This window comes from Adiantum capillus-veneris, chromosome 2 (assembly GCF_014529385.1).
Source record: "Adiantum capillus-veneris isolate H3 chromosome 2, ASM1452938v2, whole genome shotgun sequence".
In the NCBI taxonomy this organism is placed as follows: Eukaryota; Viridiplantae; Streptophyta; class Polypodiopsida; order Polypodiales; family Pteridaceae; genus Adiantum; species Adiantum capillus-veneris.
The window spans coordinates 140971528-140993564 of record NC_140932.1 but is presented as its reverse complement, the minus strand read 5'-3'; the positions used below and the strand labels follow the sequence as shown (position 1 = coordinate 140993564).

Sequence of the window (22037 nt, the reverse complement as noted above, 5' to 3'; positions counted from 1 at the left end):
TATTGTATTGTGACAATTTTAAAAAAAAATTACTCACTTTCTCATTTTACCTCTCACAAAGAACCCTCTTACCTTGCCTCACCATTGTGAGTTTGGAAAAAAGAAAATTCTCTCAACAGCATTATGTAGGCCATACTGAACTTTCACCTTGTTTTTTTGAAGTTCACCTTGTTTTTTTGGTTGTTAATATTACCCACTCACACATGTGATGTGTGACTTTTGCAAAAAGAAAAAGGCGAAGATGGCTTTAAGAAGGCAACTTTTTTTTATGTAATAAATCGAATGATTATTAAAACACATTTGACATGTTAATAGTCTGTGTTTGGGAGAACTGTGTCTCAACTTAATATTGTGCCATTTTCAATTTCAAAAATGCCAGTTAAGAGCAAGGGAAAAAGGAGAAATTTTATCCCAAAATAAAAAAACATCGTGTAAAAACTTAAAAAATAATTCTAATTCTCTAAACTTTCTTGGCAAATTCAAAAAAAAAATTTGTATGTCTGAAAATTTATCATAATAAAAATATTAAAATGAGTATAGCAAGGCTTGAAATGACTTGAAATGCCAACCATTAAAGTTAATATGGTGGTGACCATTAGATGGCGAGAGGTGTAAAGAAGAATTGCAAGTTTTCTCTACCACCTCCCTGTGGCCTTCATGGCCATGAAAAATGAATGTATAAGAAGTCTCAAGCACAACTAGTGCATTGAAGAGTTGAACGATACCCAAGGGTACATGCTTAAACCTTTACATAGACAATTATACATTTACAGCTAGAAGAGCATTTCGACTCATACTTGGAAGCCCTAATGTCAAGAAGTGCTTGCATCCAATAGGGTTTCTTTCAAAAACTTGACGGTTTCTTGACTTCTAGGTTTGTTTTGTTTGAGATAGCAAAAGCGGACAATCTGAGTGAAAATCATAATTCTTTCCTCCTAAAATTAAGTCATTATTATTCACTCAATGTATGTGCAAATCTCACATACAGTGAGTGAATAATGTATTGAAAATTACAATGTAAGCCATGCTTACTCAAGTCATGGCATCCAAGAGTTCAGGTGGACAAACAATCCAATGGCCGAAAATAATTACAAAGTTACGGCTAACAAGGGAACCACCCCGCCACATAATCCCAGAACAAGAAAATACAAAAGAGAACAATAAGATCATAAATCATACTACCATATGGGGGGAGCCTAAGAGCTCCATCATCAACGCAAGAGACAACAACATGAACAGAGCCACAACAGCAAAAAGTAGAGACAACACCTCCTAATCCGACTTTTTAGGAGAGCCTTGCACCTTCAATAGGAGGTTTGATGATGCCACCAAGGCCATGTAGGTTTTCCACCCTTGCAAACCCCATCTCCAAGCCGAACATCAAACCTGCACTAACCACAGAGCCACCTACTGCAGCAAGTGACCATCGACCACCAAACAAAGCTTCAACGGACTTCATTCCTTTCCGTAGAAAGAAGGGGGGCAGCCGCCTGCCCCCTAGGCCAAAAATAGGTTGTGCAAGGTTAGTGACGCTGGAGAGGATCAAGATCGGCAAGAGATCCCCCTCGGGAGCATCCTGCAAACACCTGCATAGCAGAGCACCTCCTCAGTAGCATCCAATCTCCCAAGCCCGCCATCCTCTAAGGCAGTAGAAGCAATCACAACCCCAAGCAGAGCCGCCTAGAGCACACCCGGCTCATGCATGCCCCCTTGAGCTATAGTAGACCTTCCAAGTCTTTTGCACCCATTTGAAACTTTACTCACATGACCACTCATGGCCAGGTAGGCTTTGAAAAGATGAAGTCGGCCTTTAATAGCTACTTTGCATCTCAAGAAGAGGTCCATGCCTATCCCTTTGGCTTTTATCTTGATCTCAATTCGTATGGCCCCCCATAGGGTAGAGGAGCTAGTAAGTGCTCCCAACTGTGAGCTAGCCTGCCCCCAGTATAATGTACAACTATGTAACCAAAAGAGACCCACTTGCACACCAAAAGTGCGTGGCTTGGTGGTTACGTGCATGGAGCAGACTGAGCTAGCAGGGGTTCAAGCCTTGCTGGCAAATTCATCTCTAAATAGCCCCTCGTCTAGCTTGCTACTCGCCCTCGAATTTCTTACACAAGAATTTAGTGTCACTTGCAACACACTCGCGACAAAATTCCATCAACGACAAGATTTTTGTTGCAATCAAGTTGTCGCACAAGCTTTTGAATGCACCATTCCTTGCTCAAAACACTAAACCATAGCCTGCGCCAGGGTTATTTCAATCTCAGCGTCTCTATATTGGCTCCTCTACCCTAGTACCTTCCAAAGAAAGGACTTCATTTATGCTAGGCCTTAGAGGATCCGAGATGTTGAAGTGCTTGTGAGTGTTTTTTTTTTTGACAAAACTCACGACTGAGTATGTTATTATTAGCAACCCAAAATAATTACAAATACTAGTCATGCTCATGACAAGCCATGACGTCTTCTAGCAAACATTAGTGCATTGGCTAATAGGGGGGCCACCCCACTTTAATGGTGAAAGACATGTCTGGCTCAGAAATAGATTCTTACCCACATAGTTTGGACAATGTTGCAGTCACCTTCTTATCCCACTCTTCACAGTTTCTCCTTTTCCCAATGGCAATAATCGCTACCTTCTTTTCTTGAATAATCTCCATAAACCTTGTTGTAATGCGGCTCTGTCAAAAAGTCAACCGTTCTTGGCCTTCCAGACTTGTTTAAAGTAACAGAACCTGACAATTTGTGTACTGATGAGAAGTGGTTGTCTCATGATCACCTTCCCTCTCAAAAAAAGATCGCTCTTGTAGAACCCAATCTTCCATGTCTTTTAAATCCACTTGAAAATCTTTCTTGCTAGGTCCTTGAACAGATAGGGGAGGTTCTCACTTGCAAATCTGCATTGTGGGCATCTATTTGGCTCAATACCTCTAGCTAAAACGTTCACCCCAACCGGCAAGGCCCCCAAAGAAATTTCCAAATAAAGACCTTCATTCTAAGTGGCCATCTTGGGCACCAGATTTTCTCAACAATTGTCACTTATCTTGCCTTTCGCCATTGCTTGCCCCATTGTTTGTTCAGGGGGTAGAACCAATCCATCAAATCCATGAGGGAGTTGTACACCTCCTTGGTGTGTGATTTGTGGAAATCTCTATCTAAACAAAACTGCCAAGCTTTCTAATCAAACCTAGATTTTCAAGATGATAGGCAACAGCTATTCAATCGTTCTAAAACTGTATTTATTGGCAATATCTTCGTCCCATTGAGCATGAATTCGGAGACTAGTTGGTTTGATCCTTTCCAGTCGCTGCGTGCTACTGAAGTCCCAAAACTGGCCCAGTCGATGGAGTCCTTTGTTGTTCATCTTTCTGGCCACCTCCCTCTAGGCAGGGTTCAACAAGACGCTTCCCGCTTTGATAGCCAAGAAGACCAGTGAGACATCGAGTTATGGAAGTATCTAGTTACCCCTCCCCATTCCAAGATCTCCGTCGCTTTGTTGCACTTTTGAGCCAGCTCTTCAGTTAAGCCTTCAAGATTCAGGTTAGACCACCGAGGGGCAAGTGACTTGTCGTGTAGATCTAGCCCTTTCCATTGGCCACCTTGCGAGTATAGTTTGGCATTGTCCATCATGGCCTTAGTCATCACAGCGCACGCTTGATCTTGATTCATGATTGTAGCCACAAACTTGGCACACTGGGCCTCCGTGTGAGTACTAGGGCTTAGAATTATGAGACCATCTTGCCCCACCAGCCTCGCTATGGCCTCCTAGCTTGCCCATTGCCAAGGCAGTGAGTCTTTATTGTCGTTTTTCTAGAGGAATCTCTTCATTAGTTTAAGGAACTCCTTCTAATTGCATTTGGCTATCTTGAGCAGTGGGCCATCAAATGATAAGTATGGGAGAATAAACGAATTGATCACTTTCATTATGCTCTCAAAAGGGAGGAGTACATACTCCCACCTTCACAACTTGCGTGCAGTGACCTTCTATCTTGGTTTGTTGGAATTTCATGCTTAACGGTAGGTGATCCGATAGGCATTGTGGTGTTACCACCTTCGAATCAAGCAATGGCGGTAACCAATCTGCTTGATGGGAACAATAGCATCTATACAAACAAGATGTCGTGCAAGCATACTGCAGGCTAGTATACGTGAATCTTGGTGTGCTATTCCACATACCCACCTCCCAAAAGTCCTTCAAAGCCCCTTTCTCACACAATCTTTGTCATTTGTATCTCTTTGAACCTGCAAGCATGCTCAAGGAGCCTATTTTATCCTTTGTCTTCTCCACCATATTGAAGTCTCCTATCATAATCCATTCCCCTTCCACGTGTACTTCATTCAAATCATCCCAGAGCCTTGCTCTTTCCTTCGCCATGTAGGGACCATAGATGTTGACAATGGTGAAATGTTTGTCCCCCCACTTGATCTTAACTCCCAAAGCTCTCCTAGATGGATGATTTAGCACCACCTTAGGTTCCAAGTCCCGTTCCACAAACGTGCATTACACCATTGTACCCTTCCCCACCCTCTCCATAAAAAATAAGCTTCTTTCCCAGTGCTTGTTTTCTTTTACTTGCGGCATCGAGGTGATGTTCTTGGACAGCCCAAAAGCTAACTTCCTCCCAAAAGAGAGAGCTCTTCTTCTTGGTCTTGATCCCCTACAAGGCCACTAGACATTAATATATTTATGACATATGATTGAAACCTTTATAGCCACACAGATGATTTTGTTTTCATTAAGTATATCAACCTTCACATCAATGTTAAGGAAAGGTTTGCCTTAGTTTAGCCTTGAGCCGGTCGGCAATTGAGATTAGCCGGTTTCAAACCATGGCAAAGGGAAGGAAAAAGAGCAAAAAATACAAGGAAATTGTTGAAAAACTGTACTAGTATTTCCTGATTACATCTTTACAGGAGAAAACTTGCCTGTTCAAGTTCGTGGACACTCTGCTTCACACAAGATCTCCACGAATGTTTTTGAAAAAAAAAGACATACTACCAATCTAAAACGAGTGGTTGGATAAATATCTTGCTTAGCATGTGCAAAGCAGTACTCTTTAAAATAAATATCTTGCTGACATTATAATACAATCACTCACAATTGTTAGTTTTGCAAAATAAAAAATTAAAAAAACATCTTGAGCCGCCTGAGTTTGAGCAGAGCGAAGTCCCATAATGCATAAGCTTAGAAGAAAATACATATTCTCTTTCTTACTATTTCTTTTTTTGGCAAAAAAGAACAATTTACCAGAGAAATCTGCCTTCGGCATGCTACTATAAAAGAAAAAGAGAGCGAGGGAGAGCCAAATTAGTAGACCAAAAGAAGGAACAATCAACAACACCAACCATGAGTTAGATAATGGTAGGCACATACTATACTCGTACAGTCGGTCGCCTTCGGCGGCCTCTCTCTCTCCCCCTCTCTCCATCTTTATCGCGTGCAAAGGGGCTTGTTTTTGTTTTGGACTTTAGCCTTCAGGTCACAGATTGAGACATGTGTAAAGGGCTCCCCCTTCCGCCATATTATGTTAGTAGATTTTTGGCTCTATCCATTTTCATTAGAGAAAATCTCTCCATATTCCTCAGTGAGTGTAAGCGATATTTGCCAGTGCAAGCTATCTTCGCCAATCAATTGCAAATCGAGATCACGACTTGGCCCTCACCAGAGAAATATTCAGCCTACACCAGCCCTGAGCCCACCTCACGGACGTGCGTGCAACAGGCAGGACTGAAAGCACATCTATAAAAAAAATTCCTTTGAAACTGCTCCACTTTCACATGCAACCTTTGGATCACCCAGCGTCCACCAGCTTGTGGCCTGGCATTTCATCCCCCCCTTTCATTTTTCGATTTCATTTTCCCTTTCACCTTTGCTTTTCATTTCCAAAGACGGGCATCTCGCCAAATTCGCGTTAAACAAGCCCTTCTAAGAATCGTACCACACATATTTTGGTGTATTTCAAAAGAAACTATAAATTTTTTTTAAGCCTCTTATCTTATGCATCATTATTAAGATAATTCATTGTTAAGAGGTTTGCAATTATAAGGTTCGTGTGAAGTCTCCTTGTGGATGGGGGTGAGGTGGGGAGAGACTTTTGCTATAGGGGTGTACCCAAGGGAGGGGTGCCCTTCAAAGAAGTCCCAATTTTGAATGCCCAATGCTCTTGATGACAATCCTTTTTTAAATGAAGGCACCTTGGGGGCCGCTTGCAATCATGCGGAGAAACGTGCTACATCACTGGCAACGATGTAGATACAAGGCTTCGAACGAAGTCTTTCTTGAGGGTTGTTGTTGAAACATGGGGAGATGGCAAAGCCTATTTGGTTTATGGGCTACTATGACTTGGCCAACCCTCGATGTTTGCACAATGTGCTACCTTAGAATATAGGACCTGCATACCCAAAGTTTCCTATTGTACTTGCACTCTACCAAATGGCCTTGGAGGAATTGATCCAATTAATTTTTTTCATGTTGCTAACAAATTGGTAGCAAAACAAATATTGAAGAAGTTGAACCATGCTAAACCAAGAATTGGTATCACCTATCTCTAGCTTTTTGATGGGTACAAAGGAAATGCATGTTGAGAGACGTCATACTTTCTATTCTATTCGGTCTACCCTGTTTATTATATGGAATCTCCTCAAATTCCATTGCGCTCAAGGCTGTTGGCAAGAGAAAGTCATCATGCATAGAGCAACGGATACTGAGGTCCATTTGGCAGCACTGCCTCTTTACCATAGACCAACTAAAATGGAGTGAAACATGTGTCCATCTTATAAGATGTCCTATACTCCCATAAGCACTTCTCTAGATGAGTCTCCAACTCTGCTTCTTGCTTGCATACATACTTCTTCAACATCTTGATGATCTGCCCATTGGCACTCTCTACTAGACAATTACATTCGGGGTGATATGGCAACGAAAACCGATGGTGAATGCCCAGTTTCTCCACTAATGCTTGCATTAGCTTACTTCTAAACCCGTGAACTCTAACAGAAATGAGTACCCATGGCACTCCAAAACAACAAAAAATACAAACTAAACCACAACATGTCAATTTACCTCTTTCACTGCTTCAGAATCAACCCATGTAGTGAGGTAGTCAATGGCTACCACAATGTACTTTCTACCACTCACCAACTTAGGGAGTGGATCGATGGAATTCAAACCCCACTTCTCAAAATCACTCTACTACAAGAGGTTGTGTGCTCTTGTGACGCTTTTAGCGATGGAAATACATTGGGTTTTTATAACCTCGGCGTCGCTAAAAGCGTCGATACGGGGACGTTGCTATAAGCGTCGCTATAACAGTCGCTATTGGCGTTGCTATAATCGTCTCTATATAGCGACGCCTATAGCGATGTTTGGAGACCATCTATAGCGACGCTTATAGCGACACTGCAGAGCCTTATATAGCGACATTCATAGCGACACCCGAGAGGAAAATTTTTTGGTGGCAGAGCATTCCATCAACCATATTGAATGTTTCATTAATTGATTCACCTTTGAAAAAAAGTGCAAAGGTAGATATAGACCCAAAATAGTCACCCACAAGACAATATAACCATTAACTCCATCATCCATAGTACGTATTGTTTGCAAAATAAAGATACAAAACTGACAAGCGTGTATTGATGAAAGTAAATCAATGACAATTGTACACATAGGCAAAATCACTTGATTGTTAAACTTTGCAAATGTAATAGTTACAAACCATTGTCATTATTGAAAAAATATACATGGTTTTCAAAAAGACGTATAAAAGTCGTCTCATGATACATAAGCTATGACAAAAAGAAACTAATGATATCTAGCTATGGCTAAACTGACGTCGTCTAATCAGACGTCTCATCGTGTCCAAGCGACGTATCTGTCGGATTCTGCAAAAAAAACAATAAGACAGCTTTTTGTAAGTATAAACATATAGCGACGTTTATAAAACAATACAACAAATAAAAAAGAGTAAACCCTCATACTAACCATGCGGCCGTGAGAACTCAGAATGTCCATCAGGGCGTTTAAGCCCTTCTTGCCTGCGTACTTGCACTCGTACGGTGTGGGATCACGTCCTGTCATCAACCACTGTCAAAGCATACAAAGAATCCATTATGTTAGAATTTAAAAACCCATAAACCCCAAACTATCAAACATAGAGAGCAATGCGAAAACACTTAAAAAATCGGCTGATGTCCACAAGCCGCTCCCCAAGTGGTGCGAGCTCCCTGCCTCTACTCGCACTCTGGCTGCCTTCTTTTGTTGCCTTCACTTGTCGGGATTCTCGCGCGCTGCTTTCTTCGCATTCTTCCAATCTTCTTTGGCCAGCCAATCTGGTTTGTTCCACCCATGCTTGATTGCTTTTTGCACTTCGGAACGCTTGTGCTTGCAGTATTCGCGCATTCGAACCTTCATCACATCTTCATTGAAGCACTCATCCCGTGTTGGAATGGGAAACTCGTCATGAAGAATGCTGATGACTGTGTCTTTTAGATCATTAGGTACCTCACTCTAGGTGTTTAGTATGTAGTGTCTAAACACCTGAGAGCAAAGACCGCGTATGCGCGAAATCACCTTCTTGCCTTCATCATTCAAGATGATGCCGCCGCTGAAGTCGACGGAGTAAGGCAAGCCCTCTCGCCGCTGACGCGTGAACCTGGGTGTCGCGGGGCAGGGTCTCTAGTGGTGTGTCTAGACGGGGGTACGGACGTTAGGTGTCTTTACTGGAGTCTGAGCCCCGAAGCGAGGAGTGTCCACTGGAGTGACTCCTGGAGGAGTAGCTAGTGGTGTGTAGCTTCTAGGAACGGCAGTCAGCCACGCAAACCTAGTGTCGATGGTGATGTCGTGGCTGGTGTCGAGGAGGGCAAAGAAGAGGAGGGTAAAGAGCCTCGTCGAACACGAGGCGGTGTCGAAGCATCGGCGGTGGCATCCCCACAACAACCGCCATCGCTACCACTAGCGCCAGTGCCTAGACAAGTGTGAAGATCGTCTCGTCAACACCGAAGCTTCGGAGCGCGCTGAATGCTCTGAAACAGAGGGAGATGCGGATGGAGAAGGAACACGCGATGGTGCGCCAGAGCGATGACGCTTCACGTACTACTGTCTCTGCTGGGGTGACAAAGAAGAAAGAAACTCGTCATCATCCATACTTGCATTAAACACACGAACATTTAAACTTAATATTGAATGAATGGAGTAGAAAACATGGACAAGTAGATAGAGATAGAGAGAGAGAGAGAGAGAGGAGGTGCTCGTCGTCCCTACTTGTGAGAACATACCTAGAGCATACGTACCTGGAGTGGACGCAAAGACCATTAAATGCAATGACGTATATAAATACAATGACGCAATGACGCGTTCTTCTTCTATTCAACTTGAGTGATGGAAGAGGCAAGTCGATAACTCAGAATTTTCAATCGAAAGAGAAAGAGAGAGAGAGAGAGAGAGAGAGAGAGAGTTATAGAGAGAGAGAGCACACAATCAAATCTTACAGTCGAAAAACCAAGTGGTGGAATTGCATGTGGCCATGGATTGCCCAAGATGTGAGCGCGAAAATCAAAAGAGCGTTATACAACATGGAAGGTAACTTAAAGAGCCAGATTTTTTACAAAACGGAGCAAAATTGTTCAAATACAATATTTATGGCTTTAAGAGATCTCTCTCTCATCCTCGCATAGCTCAGCATAACTTCCTATATCTATATAGAGCTCTTCGTTTAAACAGATGTCCTCCATTTCATTTTGTAGATCCTCTGCATGCACCCCATAGAGAGTAGCAGCTTGATGTTCGTCTGGCACCACCTCAACGGCTTCTGACTGAGCATCTTCTCCGATCTCCTCCATTGATGCCGCTATGATTGGCACATGGTAGCCTTCATATGTCCGTGCACTACAAGGAGCTACCTCTATGACGTACCACCAGTTTGATGCAGACTTTGTAGGATGAAATATCACTTTCCAGAGCCACATAACTTACATGAGAGCTTCCAAGCACATAAATTCTAAAATGGGATGTTAACTATTTACATACTTACTTGTTCACAATGCTCGAGTAGTACGAAAGTGTCTCTTAGGTCAGTCCATTTCGTAGTTGAATCCACCTCAAGAAAACCATACTCTCCTCTACGCACAGTAGCGTTGCGACCCTCCATGATTATTTTGAATCATTGCACGTCGAACAAGTCGTCAAAAAATCCTCTATAATCGATCCTCAAAATCTCTTGTGGCGTGCCGAAGTAAGTGAGTTCCGCCACCACAGGATCTGCATCAGAGGACCGTCGTTGACTAGACTGCTCAAATTTTGCAATGATTCCACAATCTTGAGTAAAACGCTTTTTGTCGATCCGTTCCACTTCTATGCCAATCCACAATTGTTGTAGCTCTTTCAATAGTGGACGAAGATACACGTCCATATTCTTCACTTTATATCGCCCCGGCACAATTAAGCTTAGCCATAGGTGCCCCTTCTTCGTAGTCAACCACATGGGAATGTTGTAGTTGACGATGACAACGGGCCATACACTGTAAGATGTTGATCTTTAACCAAATGGATTTACGCCATCCATAGCCAAGCCTAAGCGCAAATTCCGCGCTTCCCTGGCAAAATCCGACCATGTTCCATCTATATGTTTCCAGGCTGCGCAATCTACAGGAATCCGTAGCACACCAACGGAAGATTTATTCTCCTCATGCCATGATGCTAGGGCGGCCATGGACTTACATTCGAAGAAATGCTTGATGCGAGGAAGCAGAGGAAAATGTCGCAAAACCTTTTGCGGAATTTTTGTTCCATGGAGATCTACTCGATATCTCTCGGAATCACATTTCGGACACTTCTCCATGTCTATGTATTCCCCTCTAAAAAGAATGCATTCATTAGGACAAGCGTGGATCGAATTGTAATCCATCCCCAAGTTTTGCAAAATCTTTCTTGCTTCCTCTCGGGAATCTGTCATCACATTATCAGCTGGTAGTATGTGCTATTTGAGAAATCTACACAACATAAAAATACGGTACAATTGTGTAAAAATCTATCAGATCATTATACATTTAGAGTTTTATTAAAGTAAACTAATTGTAATAGATCACCTGAAAAGCGTTGTGACGCTAGTGTCACTCCATCCAAACTTTGCTTGCATGTTGAGAAGAAGCAGGAGCGCTTTCAATCTAGACACACGTGCTCCATTATACAATGGCGTATCGGCTTCACTTTTCATATCATCATAGATAAGCCTTTTGAATCCATGATCATCTCGATCATTTCATCAATCTCGGACTCAAACATTGCCTCGTTGGGAATGTGGTCTGCACGATCATCCCTAGAGCTGTCAGAGGCTACATCTTGTGGCCTCACATATGCTGCTTGACCAAAGCGCCTACGAACACGTCTATTGGGTTGCAAGATTGCTACATGTTGGCCAGCGTCAGAGTCTGACGAGTTATAATTGGCAACAAATCGATCTATAATAGATGGATCGAACTCGCCAAATTCGCGAACGTGCTGTAAAGAAACGCGTCTTGTCCGTCGCACAGCATGCTTGCATTGATTACAAGGACATAAGATCCTCGTTGAGAGATAGGTGTTTCGGTTGGACTGCCCCACATCCTCGTCACTACTCATAATGAGGGTAAAAATATTATCACTTGGACAACAAATTTAATCTTCTATTGGCATTCTCCGTCTTTTATCTCTCTCTCTCTCTCTCTCTCTCTCTCTCTCTCTCTCTCTCTCTCTCTCTCTCTCTCTCTCTTTGTTCACACTGTAAACTACCTCACATTCTCTAGTCATGTCCAATCCCCGCACACCTCGGTCTAGAGGTGCACGGAGATCAGAACCACCGGGTTATAATCTCGTCTTTATTGGCCAATGCCTATATTTGTGGGTACAAGAAATCTACACACCCACGTCTACATGATAGTGCACGTAGTGGACAAAACCCCTTGCCTCTTCTGTAGCTGTAGCATTTCACAGCATCTTAACATCTTTTCACAATAGATCTTTTCACCGTTCGTCTAACTCTAATTTTTTTATCGTAATCTCGAAGTTATAAAAAGTCAATCCAAAATCTTATCTTAAATCTAACCTAATTGAACATGTGGTGATTCGCTCCATTGAAGGGTAAAAGACATACCAATGGGGCTACTAGTTGTGTAGATGTGAATGGGCTTCACATATACAAATACTTCAATGCAAGAGTTTAATACTCTCACCTCTCCACCCCGTCGATCCATGACGGAGGTGATCTACACAACTATTGTATGCGGCCCATCACTTGCTTCCCCTCAGGGGTCATAATGGTCTCATCGGACATACGATTGATGAGGTAGGTGTATCACTTTGGTATGTCCCTCCCTTGAACTATAGCAACCCTGTCCGATGAATGCTCATCATCCAAGCCTCTAGGTGACCCCGACGCAGTGTTCGAGTCACTCCTAAGCATCTCCGATGCAGTGATCGAGACACCGACCACTCTCAAACGCGTAGGCAATATAATCCTTCGGTGTACTCAAAATAAACTTTAATCTAACTTAAATAAACCTAAATCTAATTTAACGTAAATCTAAATCTAACCTTATCTTAAACGATAAAAAGAAGAAAATGGTATAACCTTTCTATCACCCAAGCGTGGTAGATTGGTTATGCCATTTCCCTCTTCAATAATAAGTAAATAACGTAAATAAACCTAAATCTAATCTAATATAACGTAAATCTAAATCTAACGTAAATAAACCTAAATAAACCTAAATCTAATCTAATATAACGTAAATCTAAATCTAACATAAATAAACTTAAATCTAATCAAACGTAAATCTAACTAAAAATAAACATAAATCTAATCTAATTTAACTTAAATAAACTTAAATCTAATTTAACGTAAGTCTACATCTAACCTAATCTTTAACGTCTTTTGGGATAGTTTCCTACGATGTTAAAACTCTCTTCTACTTGTGTGTGTGTGTGTGTGGGTGTGTGTGTGCCAATAAAAAGAGAAAAATAGTATAACCTTTCTATCACCCAAGTGTGGTAGATTGGTTATGCCATTTCCCTCTTGAATAACAGGTTTTGAGTTCAACTCCTCGTCGGCTAGATCTTTAGGTCTCTTTAATTAGTTTCCTACGACCTTTAACTAAACTCTCTTCTTCTTGGGTGTGTGTGTGTGGGTGTGTGTGCACGCCAATTAAAAAAAAAAGAAAAATGGTATAAATTTTCTATCATCGAAGTGTGATAGATTGGTTATGTCATTTCCCTCATGAATAACAGGTCTTGAGTTCAACTCCTGTCGACTAGATGTTTAAGGTCTCTTGGGATAGTTTCCTACGATGTTAAGACTCTCTTCTTCTTCTTCTTCTTCTTCTTCTTCTTCTCTCTCTCTCTCTCTCTCTCTCTCTCTCTCTCTCTCTCTCTCTCTCTCTCTCTCTCTCTCTCTCTCAATGTGTGTGTGCATTCTTTGTTTATGTATGTGTGTGTGCGTTTTTGGTTTATGCATGCTCTCTCTCTCTCTTCCTCTCGCAATGTGTGTGTGCATTCTTTGTTTATGCATGTATGTGTGCGTTTTTTGTTTATGCTTGTGCTCTCTCTCTCTCTCTCTCTCTCTCTCTCTCTCTCTCTCTCTCTCTCTCAAAAACACAATGTGTGTGTGTGTGTGTGAGAAAGAGAGAGGGACAGAGAAAGAGGGGAAGGGAACATAAGAGTGAGGAGAGGGAAGGAGCATACCTGGCTCTCCTTCCTCTCCTCGTGTGTGTGTGTGTGTGTGTGTGTGTGTGTGTGTGTGTGTGGAGAATAAAGAGAGAGAGAGGGAGAGCATGTGTTACCTTGCTTGCTTGAGCGCGCGCCGAAAACTCAGATCTGAGTTTTCGGATGCTCTCGGTTATTTTTTTAAGCCCTGACGGCGTCGCTATGAGCGTCGCTAAGTTACTTGTAATTTAGCGATGCCGTGGTTTTTCACATTAAGTACCTCTTGTAGTGTCAGTCGTCTTTCACCCATGGTCTAGCACTCATGGCAAGTTTTGCACCAATAATGCACAATTCATACTTTGGAAGGCCACCAAAAACCTACCCCAAGAACGCAAAACAGCACTTGATCCTTTCTCTTTCTTCATGACAATGCTCTAGCACCACACCGACCTCCTCTTTGTAAAGCACTCTTCTTAGGACGCTGTCTCGAACATACGTCATCATATCTTCACCTACCAATGTAAACTTATGGGCCTTTTGCAGAATCTTCCTCTTTGTAGCTTGGATAAACCCTATGAACACTACTATGTACTCAAAAAATCCTCTATCATGTGTTATCCTTATCCTCTCCTCGCTCTTGTTTGCTCCCTTCTCAGCACTATGTCTATCATAGAAGCGATAGACTTGTGCTACGCGAGCTCTACCGCACTCGCTCTCCGCACATGCACCGCATACCTGCGCACTTCACTAATTACTTGTAAAGCAATGTCAGAGTCATAAAAAAGGAACAAATAGTAATTATTAGGTAGATGTTTCATTTGAGCTAAAATTAAATTTCTGGTTCTTGAGCAATCCACTGCTTCAGTACGTATAGGGGGTCTAATTTCATAATAGAGCCCAATAACTACTCTGTTTTGCAGATGCTTGAACCAATTATTAAGTTCAACAGTCCCAACTACCACTTCCCCTTCACTAGCTCCGTGGTTTTGAGATTTGACATTTCTAGCCTTGTCATTACAGTCTCCAACATTATCTGCATTATCATCTTTAATCTCCTCGGTATCAGCTGAAGGTCTAAGGTCATTCATGACATTTTCACTAACATTTTGTACTTGAGAGTTTCCTTGCTTATCTTGAGGAGGGTTATCAATATTCTGCCAAACATTTGAGATTAAAGAAAAATTCCCATTAAGTAGAGGGGAATTAGGGTTTACCGGGTTAGGTCTCTGTAGAGTAATGGGTGTATTGTTGAATTGAAGCCTTGTTTGGTTGGGCGAGGCGGGAGAGAGCTGAATATATCCTATTAGAAATGGTGTTGCACGATTGAGAGGGGGGGGGGCGGTTAGAAGTGGGGCGAGTTTGTATTGCATGTCCATAGAAAATGGGTCCTTGGGTTCCAGATATGAATTGTGGGGTAGGCCCTCCTAGTGACAGACTACCTGCGGGGCTGGTAGCTCCCTCTTTTGATGAAGCCGCAGACGAGAGAGGAGCATTGAGAGGATTAGATTGACCATCACCATGGATAATTCCATTTACTAGAGCGTCTTGAAAGCACCCCCCACCCCCTCCCCCAAGGGGGAAGTGAGCAGACTCAGAACTAGACCAAAAAAGTAGGAGAACAACAAAGTGTGAGAGGGGAAGTGCTTGTGTGTAGTAACTCTGCATGACTTTTCCTCAATGCACGTATGGAGCTTTCTTTTGGGCTATACTCCCTTTCCTTTTTTCATAATTCAGTACCTTTCTTCAAAAAATAAATCTGAGTTTTGATTGGTTGCCAAACCAATTTCTAAAAGTGACATGTGGCGAGGACTTAACAGCCCAACGCCGTCACAAATTCTCACTCCTCTGCATAATTTATTTGCGTTCATTCATTCATGTAAGAGCAATTCCACACGGGAGGGGATTGACGCTAGCCTAGCGGGGGTTGTGGTGGATTAGCACGTGGATAGTTAAAAGGCTAAGTTGAATGCACCTCAGCATTGCTCCACTCTGCCGAAAACAGAAGAGTTTGCACTGCGTGGCATGGTTAACCGACGGTGCATTTATTTCAGCGTGTGAGGCCATCCCAACGCAGTGAAAAATTTTACGAACGTCGAGTGAAATTCTGTAACACGTTGAAATTCTCAGGTGCAGACAATCAACTACATCCACGTGGCGAGAGGGGGGGGGGGGGGGGGGGGGGCTCGTTTATAAGTTTCATGGGGTGGGACTCGTGGGATCTACGGCAGGGGCGACTTATCAATCGGGCGCATGATATGGGCCGTCGGATCGACGCAGCAGGGGAGGCAGGCTTTTGATTGTGCAAAGATGGGTTAGAGCTAGAGGCTGTGGAGGGGGAGGTCGTGGGTTCAAGGGGTCAACTCAACGCACGAAACCAAATTTTTCTTTACATTGGGGCAGATCAACAGTTGATCCATCTCTAGTCGTTGATCCCACGAGTTTTGCACGTGTCCTTTATCAACGGGGGGGCGGGGGGACAACGTGCGAACACTTTTCTACCTCAGGCAGCGTTAGGTGTTTGGGTCCTCCTGGGGTTGAGTGGGCGGGGGTTCAACTGCCACACACGGATGTGCTCTAAATAAATGATTTTTGCTACAGTGGGCCCTGTGTCCATCATAGACATCTTTTTTTTTAGAAAGGTAGAATTGTATTAAGTAAAAGATAAAAAGAGATACAAAGTACCCACATGAGGGGGGTGGGTAGACCCCAGTACATGAGAGTTACAGAGATAGAGCCTCTTTCATCTTGAGTCTAGAAGGGTTGTAAAATTTAGGGACTATTTTACTCCATTGTTGCCATCTACACCCTTTTTGAAAGGAAGAGACATATTCATTTTGGAAAGGGAAATCTTTCACTTGCCTATACAGTTGCTCTATAGAGTGAAGAAGATCTTGCTGAAGAAGGGACAGAGGAGGGGTTGAAGAATGTTGAAATACAGAAGCATTTCTTCTAAGCCATATGAACCATAGAATGTGTCCTCTCCATATATTTTATAGAGGGACATCCATCCCTTTACAATTGGCCAACAGTAAGTCTTTAAACTCCAAGGGTTTTAATTTAATTTGAGAAAGGAATTTATGAATTAACTATATCACATCTCTATTCTTGCAATAGTTAAACCAGACATGAATACAATTTTCTGAGGACAGACTACATTTGTTGCAGATACCACTTCCTAGGCCAACTCTGAGAGCTCTTTTTGCAGTCCAAATGCCTTGATGGATGATAAGCCACATGAGGGTGCTTTGCTTATTGGCAGTTGGATAAGCCCGAATCTATAAGCCCACTATTTTCTACTCCATTCCAACTTCCATCTTCGACTCTTGAGATTTTGCTTAAGGGAGTTCTCAACTGTTCCTTTGAGTTTGAATTGTGAGTATATATGTTTAGTAATGTAAGGGGTCCCACTAGTGGCTTGCATTACTTTGGATGGTATCTTTAGCTTTACCATACACTGCTTTGCTCTTTGCATACACCAACTGGCATCTGTAGCTGAAATGGAAAAGTCATTTTGAAGAGATTCAGAAAGTTTTGAGTTATCCATTATTCAGCAAATCCTTCCACTGTATGATTACAGCCTTAAAGCATTTATGAGCCTTCCTCTTGATACCTATTCTAGCCTTGCCTGCAAAATAACCAAACCAAAAAGAATCTAGAAAAAAGTTTAAGTGATTAGCTAGAAAATATTTGGTAGGTTTCCAGGTGGATTTTTTTTTATTCTAGGAATTCCACATTCTGCATGCAAGTTTGGAGCCATCAGGAATGAAGAATTCTGGAGATAGTAGAACATCTCTGAGATGTAGATTAGTCCAAGCTTTGTACTTCTTTAAATTTTTACAAACCCTTTTGATGAGTAATGCCCACTAGTCTTCTGAGTCTGCTACTTTGCATATCCACTTGGTAGCCACTTTGGTTGAGATAAGAGAGAGATTGAGGGTGCCAAGGCCTCCTTTCTCTTGGGGAGACAACATATGTCCCATGAAACCTTGGAAATCTTAGGATGATCCAAGTCTCCTCCCCACAGAAAAGATCTTGCTAGAGTAAAGACCTGGTTCAACTGATATTTGGATGGGCACTAGCAAGACGAGAAAAAAATTAGGGAGGGAAGCAAATAATGATTAAGAATGAAAGCCCTTGATGAGACAGATGACTGATGAAACTGCCATTTACTGAGTTTGAGTTTGAACTTATGCATGACCCACTCCCATCTTTGAGCATAGGTGATCCTAAATCCCATTGGCATTTCTAAGAGCCTGAAGACTTGTCCCTCTCTGATTTCATGGCAGCCAGCTTCAGTTATGACTTGAGGGATCTGATCCTTGTGAGCCTTATAACCAGTCTTAATGTGATTAATGACAGAGCCACTGACCAAGCAAAAGGTGTCTAAACATTTCCAGAAGCATTCAACTTATGTCAGTATCATTGGACATAAGAGAGTTAGTGTCATCAGTAAATTGTTGCATCACAAGATCTTTGGCAGCTCCTGGGATTTTTATCCCTTTCATCTGTCCTTTTTCTAGAGCATCCTGAACTAACTAGCCCAGAGAATCAGAGCATATAGCATATAAAAGAGGTGCTATAGGGCAACCCTGTCTTATGGACCTCTGCAAGGATAGATATCAGATAGCTCACCATTAATAACAACTCTTGCATAAGCATTGCAAAAGAGAATCTATATGGATTTGATAAAAGTCCTGCCAAAGACAATATCATGCAGATATTGAAACATAAAATCCCATTCCATCCTATCATATGCCCTATCAAAGTCGATTTTAAAGAAGATGAAATCCAACTCACTATCCTGGAGGAAATATATAGCTTCCCACAAAGCAATAATGGCATCTAAAATAAATCTTCCCTTTATGAAACCTTTTTGCTCAGGTAAAATAATCTGATTAATGAGAGGAATCAGCCTTCTAGCTAGAGTCAAGGAGAAAACTTTATAGACAGAAGTCAGACAGGAGATAGGCATCCAATTTCCTAGATCCTCCTTAATTCCCCTTTTATGAATGAGGATAATCACTCTAGTATTCATAGAGGTGGACAGAGCTCCTACTCTAATAGCCTCAATCCATATGGACAACAGATGTGGGACAAGAAAATTCTTATAAAGTTTAAATAACTCATTTGGCAGACCATCAAGACCAGGAGACGTCCCATCCTTCAAAGAGTCTATGGCATCTTTTAACTCCCCCTCTGTAAGGGGTTGATCCATCCAATGAGCTATTTGCACAGGAACTGTTTTTCCCTTATACTGGCAATATCAGCTCTAGCTTTGGTATGGATAGCCCCTCTTTTGAGAGGGAAAGAAAAAATATTAGAGAAAAAAGATTCAGCAACCTTCAAGTTCTGATCGTGAGAGCTCACAATGAGTCCTTCTTTGTTTTTCAGGAAGGGAATAAAATCCTTTTTTTTTTAAGGAGAGTAAACATATGTTTATCAGGTTTGTCTATCTTGCCATCCCAAAAATCTCTTGTCCATAGGATTGAGGCCTTATCAGATAAAAGCTCTTCATCTCTAAGATTAGCTTTCAGCTCACCTAATTGGGGACTAGGAGGATTACCAGGAGATAGGCCTTTTTCTAAAATGTCAATTTGCCTCCTTATCATCACTCTTTTGCTACTCCTAATTTCTCTAGCCTTAGCTTTAAACTCAGTTGAAGTCTTTTGAGTTTTCTTGACAACACAGTCCCAAGCTTTAAAAGCAGAGATATTACTTGAGAAGGAGTTATCAAAGATGTCTTTTATTTTCTCTCTAACCATTGCTATAGACAGAAGGGATTGTTCCAAGTGAGGCCATCCTGCTTTGCAGCCACATGGCCGCGACGAGAATCGACAAAACAATACTCTCCTCTAGAAACAACCCTTGACACCTCAGTCATGGCGGGAACTTCAAACCAGGTAGACTTCTAATCTACTGAGATTTTTTTTTGCATTTTAAATAAAGGTTTTTAATTAAAAGCATGACGAACATAATCTTTTGTACAAAATAGATTAAGGCTAGACTGTGATCTTTTAAAGTATCGGTATCGTACAAGCTAACTTGTAACTAGTTTTAGCATACCTTTATACTATGTTGCTTCATCATTTTTTTTTAAATGTAAAAAGAGAATACTATGTCCGTATTTTTGGCTTTTTACTGCTAGTTGCCTTGTATCAGAATACACGGTGTTTTATATCAAAAAATCTGGATGAAAATAAGACTCTTGTACATAGCTTGAGCACAATCATGTGGCAGTTTTGGAGTAATCATGTAACCATAGAAAAAAAGTAAGTACATATGTAAAGGTTTGATCAGGATTGATGGAAAGTCTCAATTCTATAAAATATCAGGATGTTGACACACTATGGCAATATCAAGAGAATGACAATAGGGATAAAATTCATAGATAAATAAAAGCATAAAGGTATAAAAAATCCTGGAGGTGGGGTAACCAGGTATGGTTTGAAAAATGGCTTTATTTGGCAAGGGTTTAAGGTCAGGACAATCCTTAATGAAGTGTCCTTGCTTGAAATAGTGAAAGCAGATATTAGGTAGATTCCTGTATGCCACTAACTGCATATGAAGAAGGTTATCTTGTGAGTCCTTGATAGGGATAAGAGATTTCAGTTCTGCATTCAAATCAACTTCAATGAGTAACTGAGGGTCCCATTTCGGATTGATGCCTCCCCTAGCTCTTTGACCTAGAACCTTACCAATGCAAGATCCTATATTCTTCAACCATGGGTAGAATTCCGCAGGAAGATCAGGGAAGTCAACCCAAATGGGAGCCTTAGTTGGTTTAGGTCCCCTTGGGTTAAAGCCCATGTACCATTTAAAGACAGATAAAGGGGAATTCTTGATAATCCATTGTCCCTTGCTCACAATCTGGAGAGCATCATGTGCATCTTCACTAAAAAAGGATAATAATTGTTTGGGAGATAATGCACGAGTTACCTTGATATTTTTTTTTCCCAGTTCTGAGTCATCCAAGCTTTTAGAGATTCAAGGGAAGGTCTGGCACCATGCAGTAGTCCTATGATGACTCTGTCTTGCAACTGAGAGTGCCACAATTCCAGCTCCCTGGTAGGGATGATAATCGTGGCTTCCTCCGTTGAGTTCTCAGCCTCATCAATCTAGTCTTCAGTTTTGTCTTGATCCCGAGTGTCCTGGTTGTTAGGAAGCGGCTCGTGACCCCTCTTGTCTCTTGTATTGGGTTCCATGGACGCCCCTCATTACCTTCTCTCAACTGTTTTGAATAGGCTTTAATGTCTGGATGTATTAGGCTTGAGGAAAATCTAGCATTAATCTTACCATGAGCCTGCTCCTGAGTGAGCAGGTGAGTACTGAAGGTCCTCATTTGCTCAACAGTAGTAACCCCTCCATTGAAAGAGTTTCTGGGAGGCATACTAGCCATGGATGCATAAGAAGGTGGGGGAGCTTGAAAAAACAAACCTTTTGGGCTAACGCAGAGGAAGAGGGTTGCATTGGTTTGCCAATGAAAAAAGACCCTTGATACAGTGGATTGAGGGTTACGATAGAAGGAGACGACGACGGGATTACACCATTGCCTGGGTTGCTCGGCCCTACTCGAAGCAACTGCGCAGTGCTTCCTGAAGCTCCATGTAGCCTCACCCCTTCCCCCTCGGGAGAGGGGAGAGAAGGGGGAAAGGGACTTTTGGAAAGAAGCAATGGCAGAAGTGAAAGGGGGAAAGAACTTCGAAAGGGGCGAGTTAACATGCAATCCGTATAGAACATTCAGAGTCGGCTCTACTCTCTACCTCCACCTCCTCTCTCACCCATTTGAGATCACCGTTCTCCACACTCCACAGACATCTGCTTCCTCACAACCAATTTTTTCACTTGCAGGGAAAAATAAAAAAGCGATTCATAATGTACTATATTTTCTTTTCTTCTTTGTCAGCTTTTTCCAGTGAGAGCGCAGCCTAAGTACAGGAGAAAGTTTTTCTGCAAAAGGACGAAAGGAAGCAGTCGCTTTTCTAAAATATGTTTATGGCACTTTATGCTTTCAAAAAGCATTACAGGTTGAGACTCGAGAGAAAAAGAGTGGAGCATGGCGCCAAATTCCAATGATCGATGAGGCAAATTGCAATAGGCCCCGCGATGGACCATTATCCTGCTTGGAAGATCAGTCCAATGACGCGAGAGAGAGAGAGAGAGAGAGAGAGAGAGAGAGAGAGAGAGAGAGAGTTCAATTATTGAGGAATCGGGGAAATTCGAAGAAGACTCCACCTGAGTCGAGGCCTGCCGCCTGGGCCGGCCCGGCTGCGTGTTGAGGATGAGGAGGGCATCTGCCGCCTGACTCTGGTCAGCCTTGAACAGAGAGAGAGAGAGAGAGAGAGAGAGAGAGAGAGAGAGAGAGAGAGAG

At 42.1% G+C, this 22037-nt stretch overlaps 1 protein-coding gene across 1 annotated transcript; it reads right to left on the bottom strand.

Annotated features, from left to right (window-relative positions):
- Window positions 1-7665: 7665 nt before the first annotated feature.
- LOC147463748 (uncharacterized) lies at window positions 7666-15337 on the bottom strand. The gene is made up of 3 exons (XM_086490634.1): window positions 14884-15337; window positions 7982-8083; window positions 7666-7881 (listed from the first exon to the last, which is right to left on the bottom strand). Exons 1-3 carry the CDS (start codon window positions 15043-15045, stop codon window positions 7837-7839), a joined length of 309 nt encoding a protein of 102 aa, XP_086346760.1. The 5' UTR covers window positions 15046-15337; the 3' UTR covers window positions 7666-7836.
- Window positions 15338-22037: the final 6700 nt, after the last annotated feature.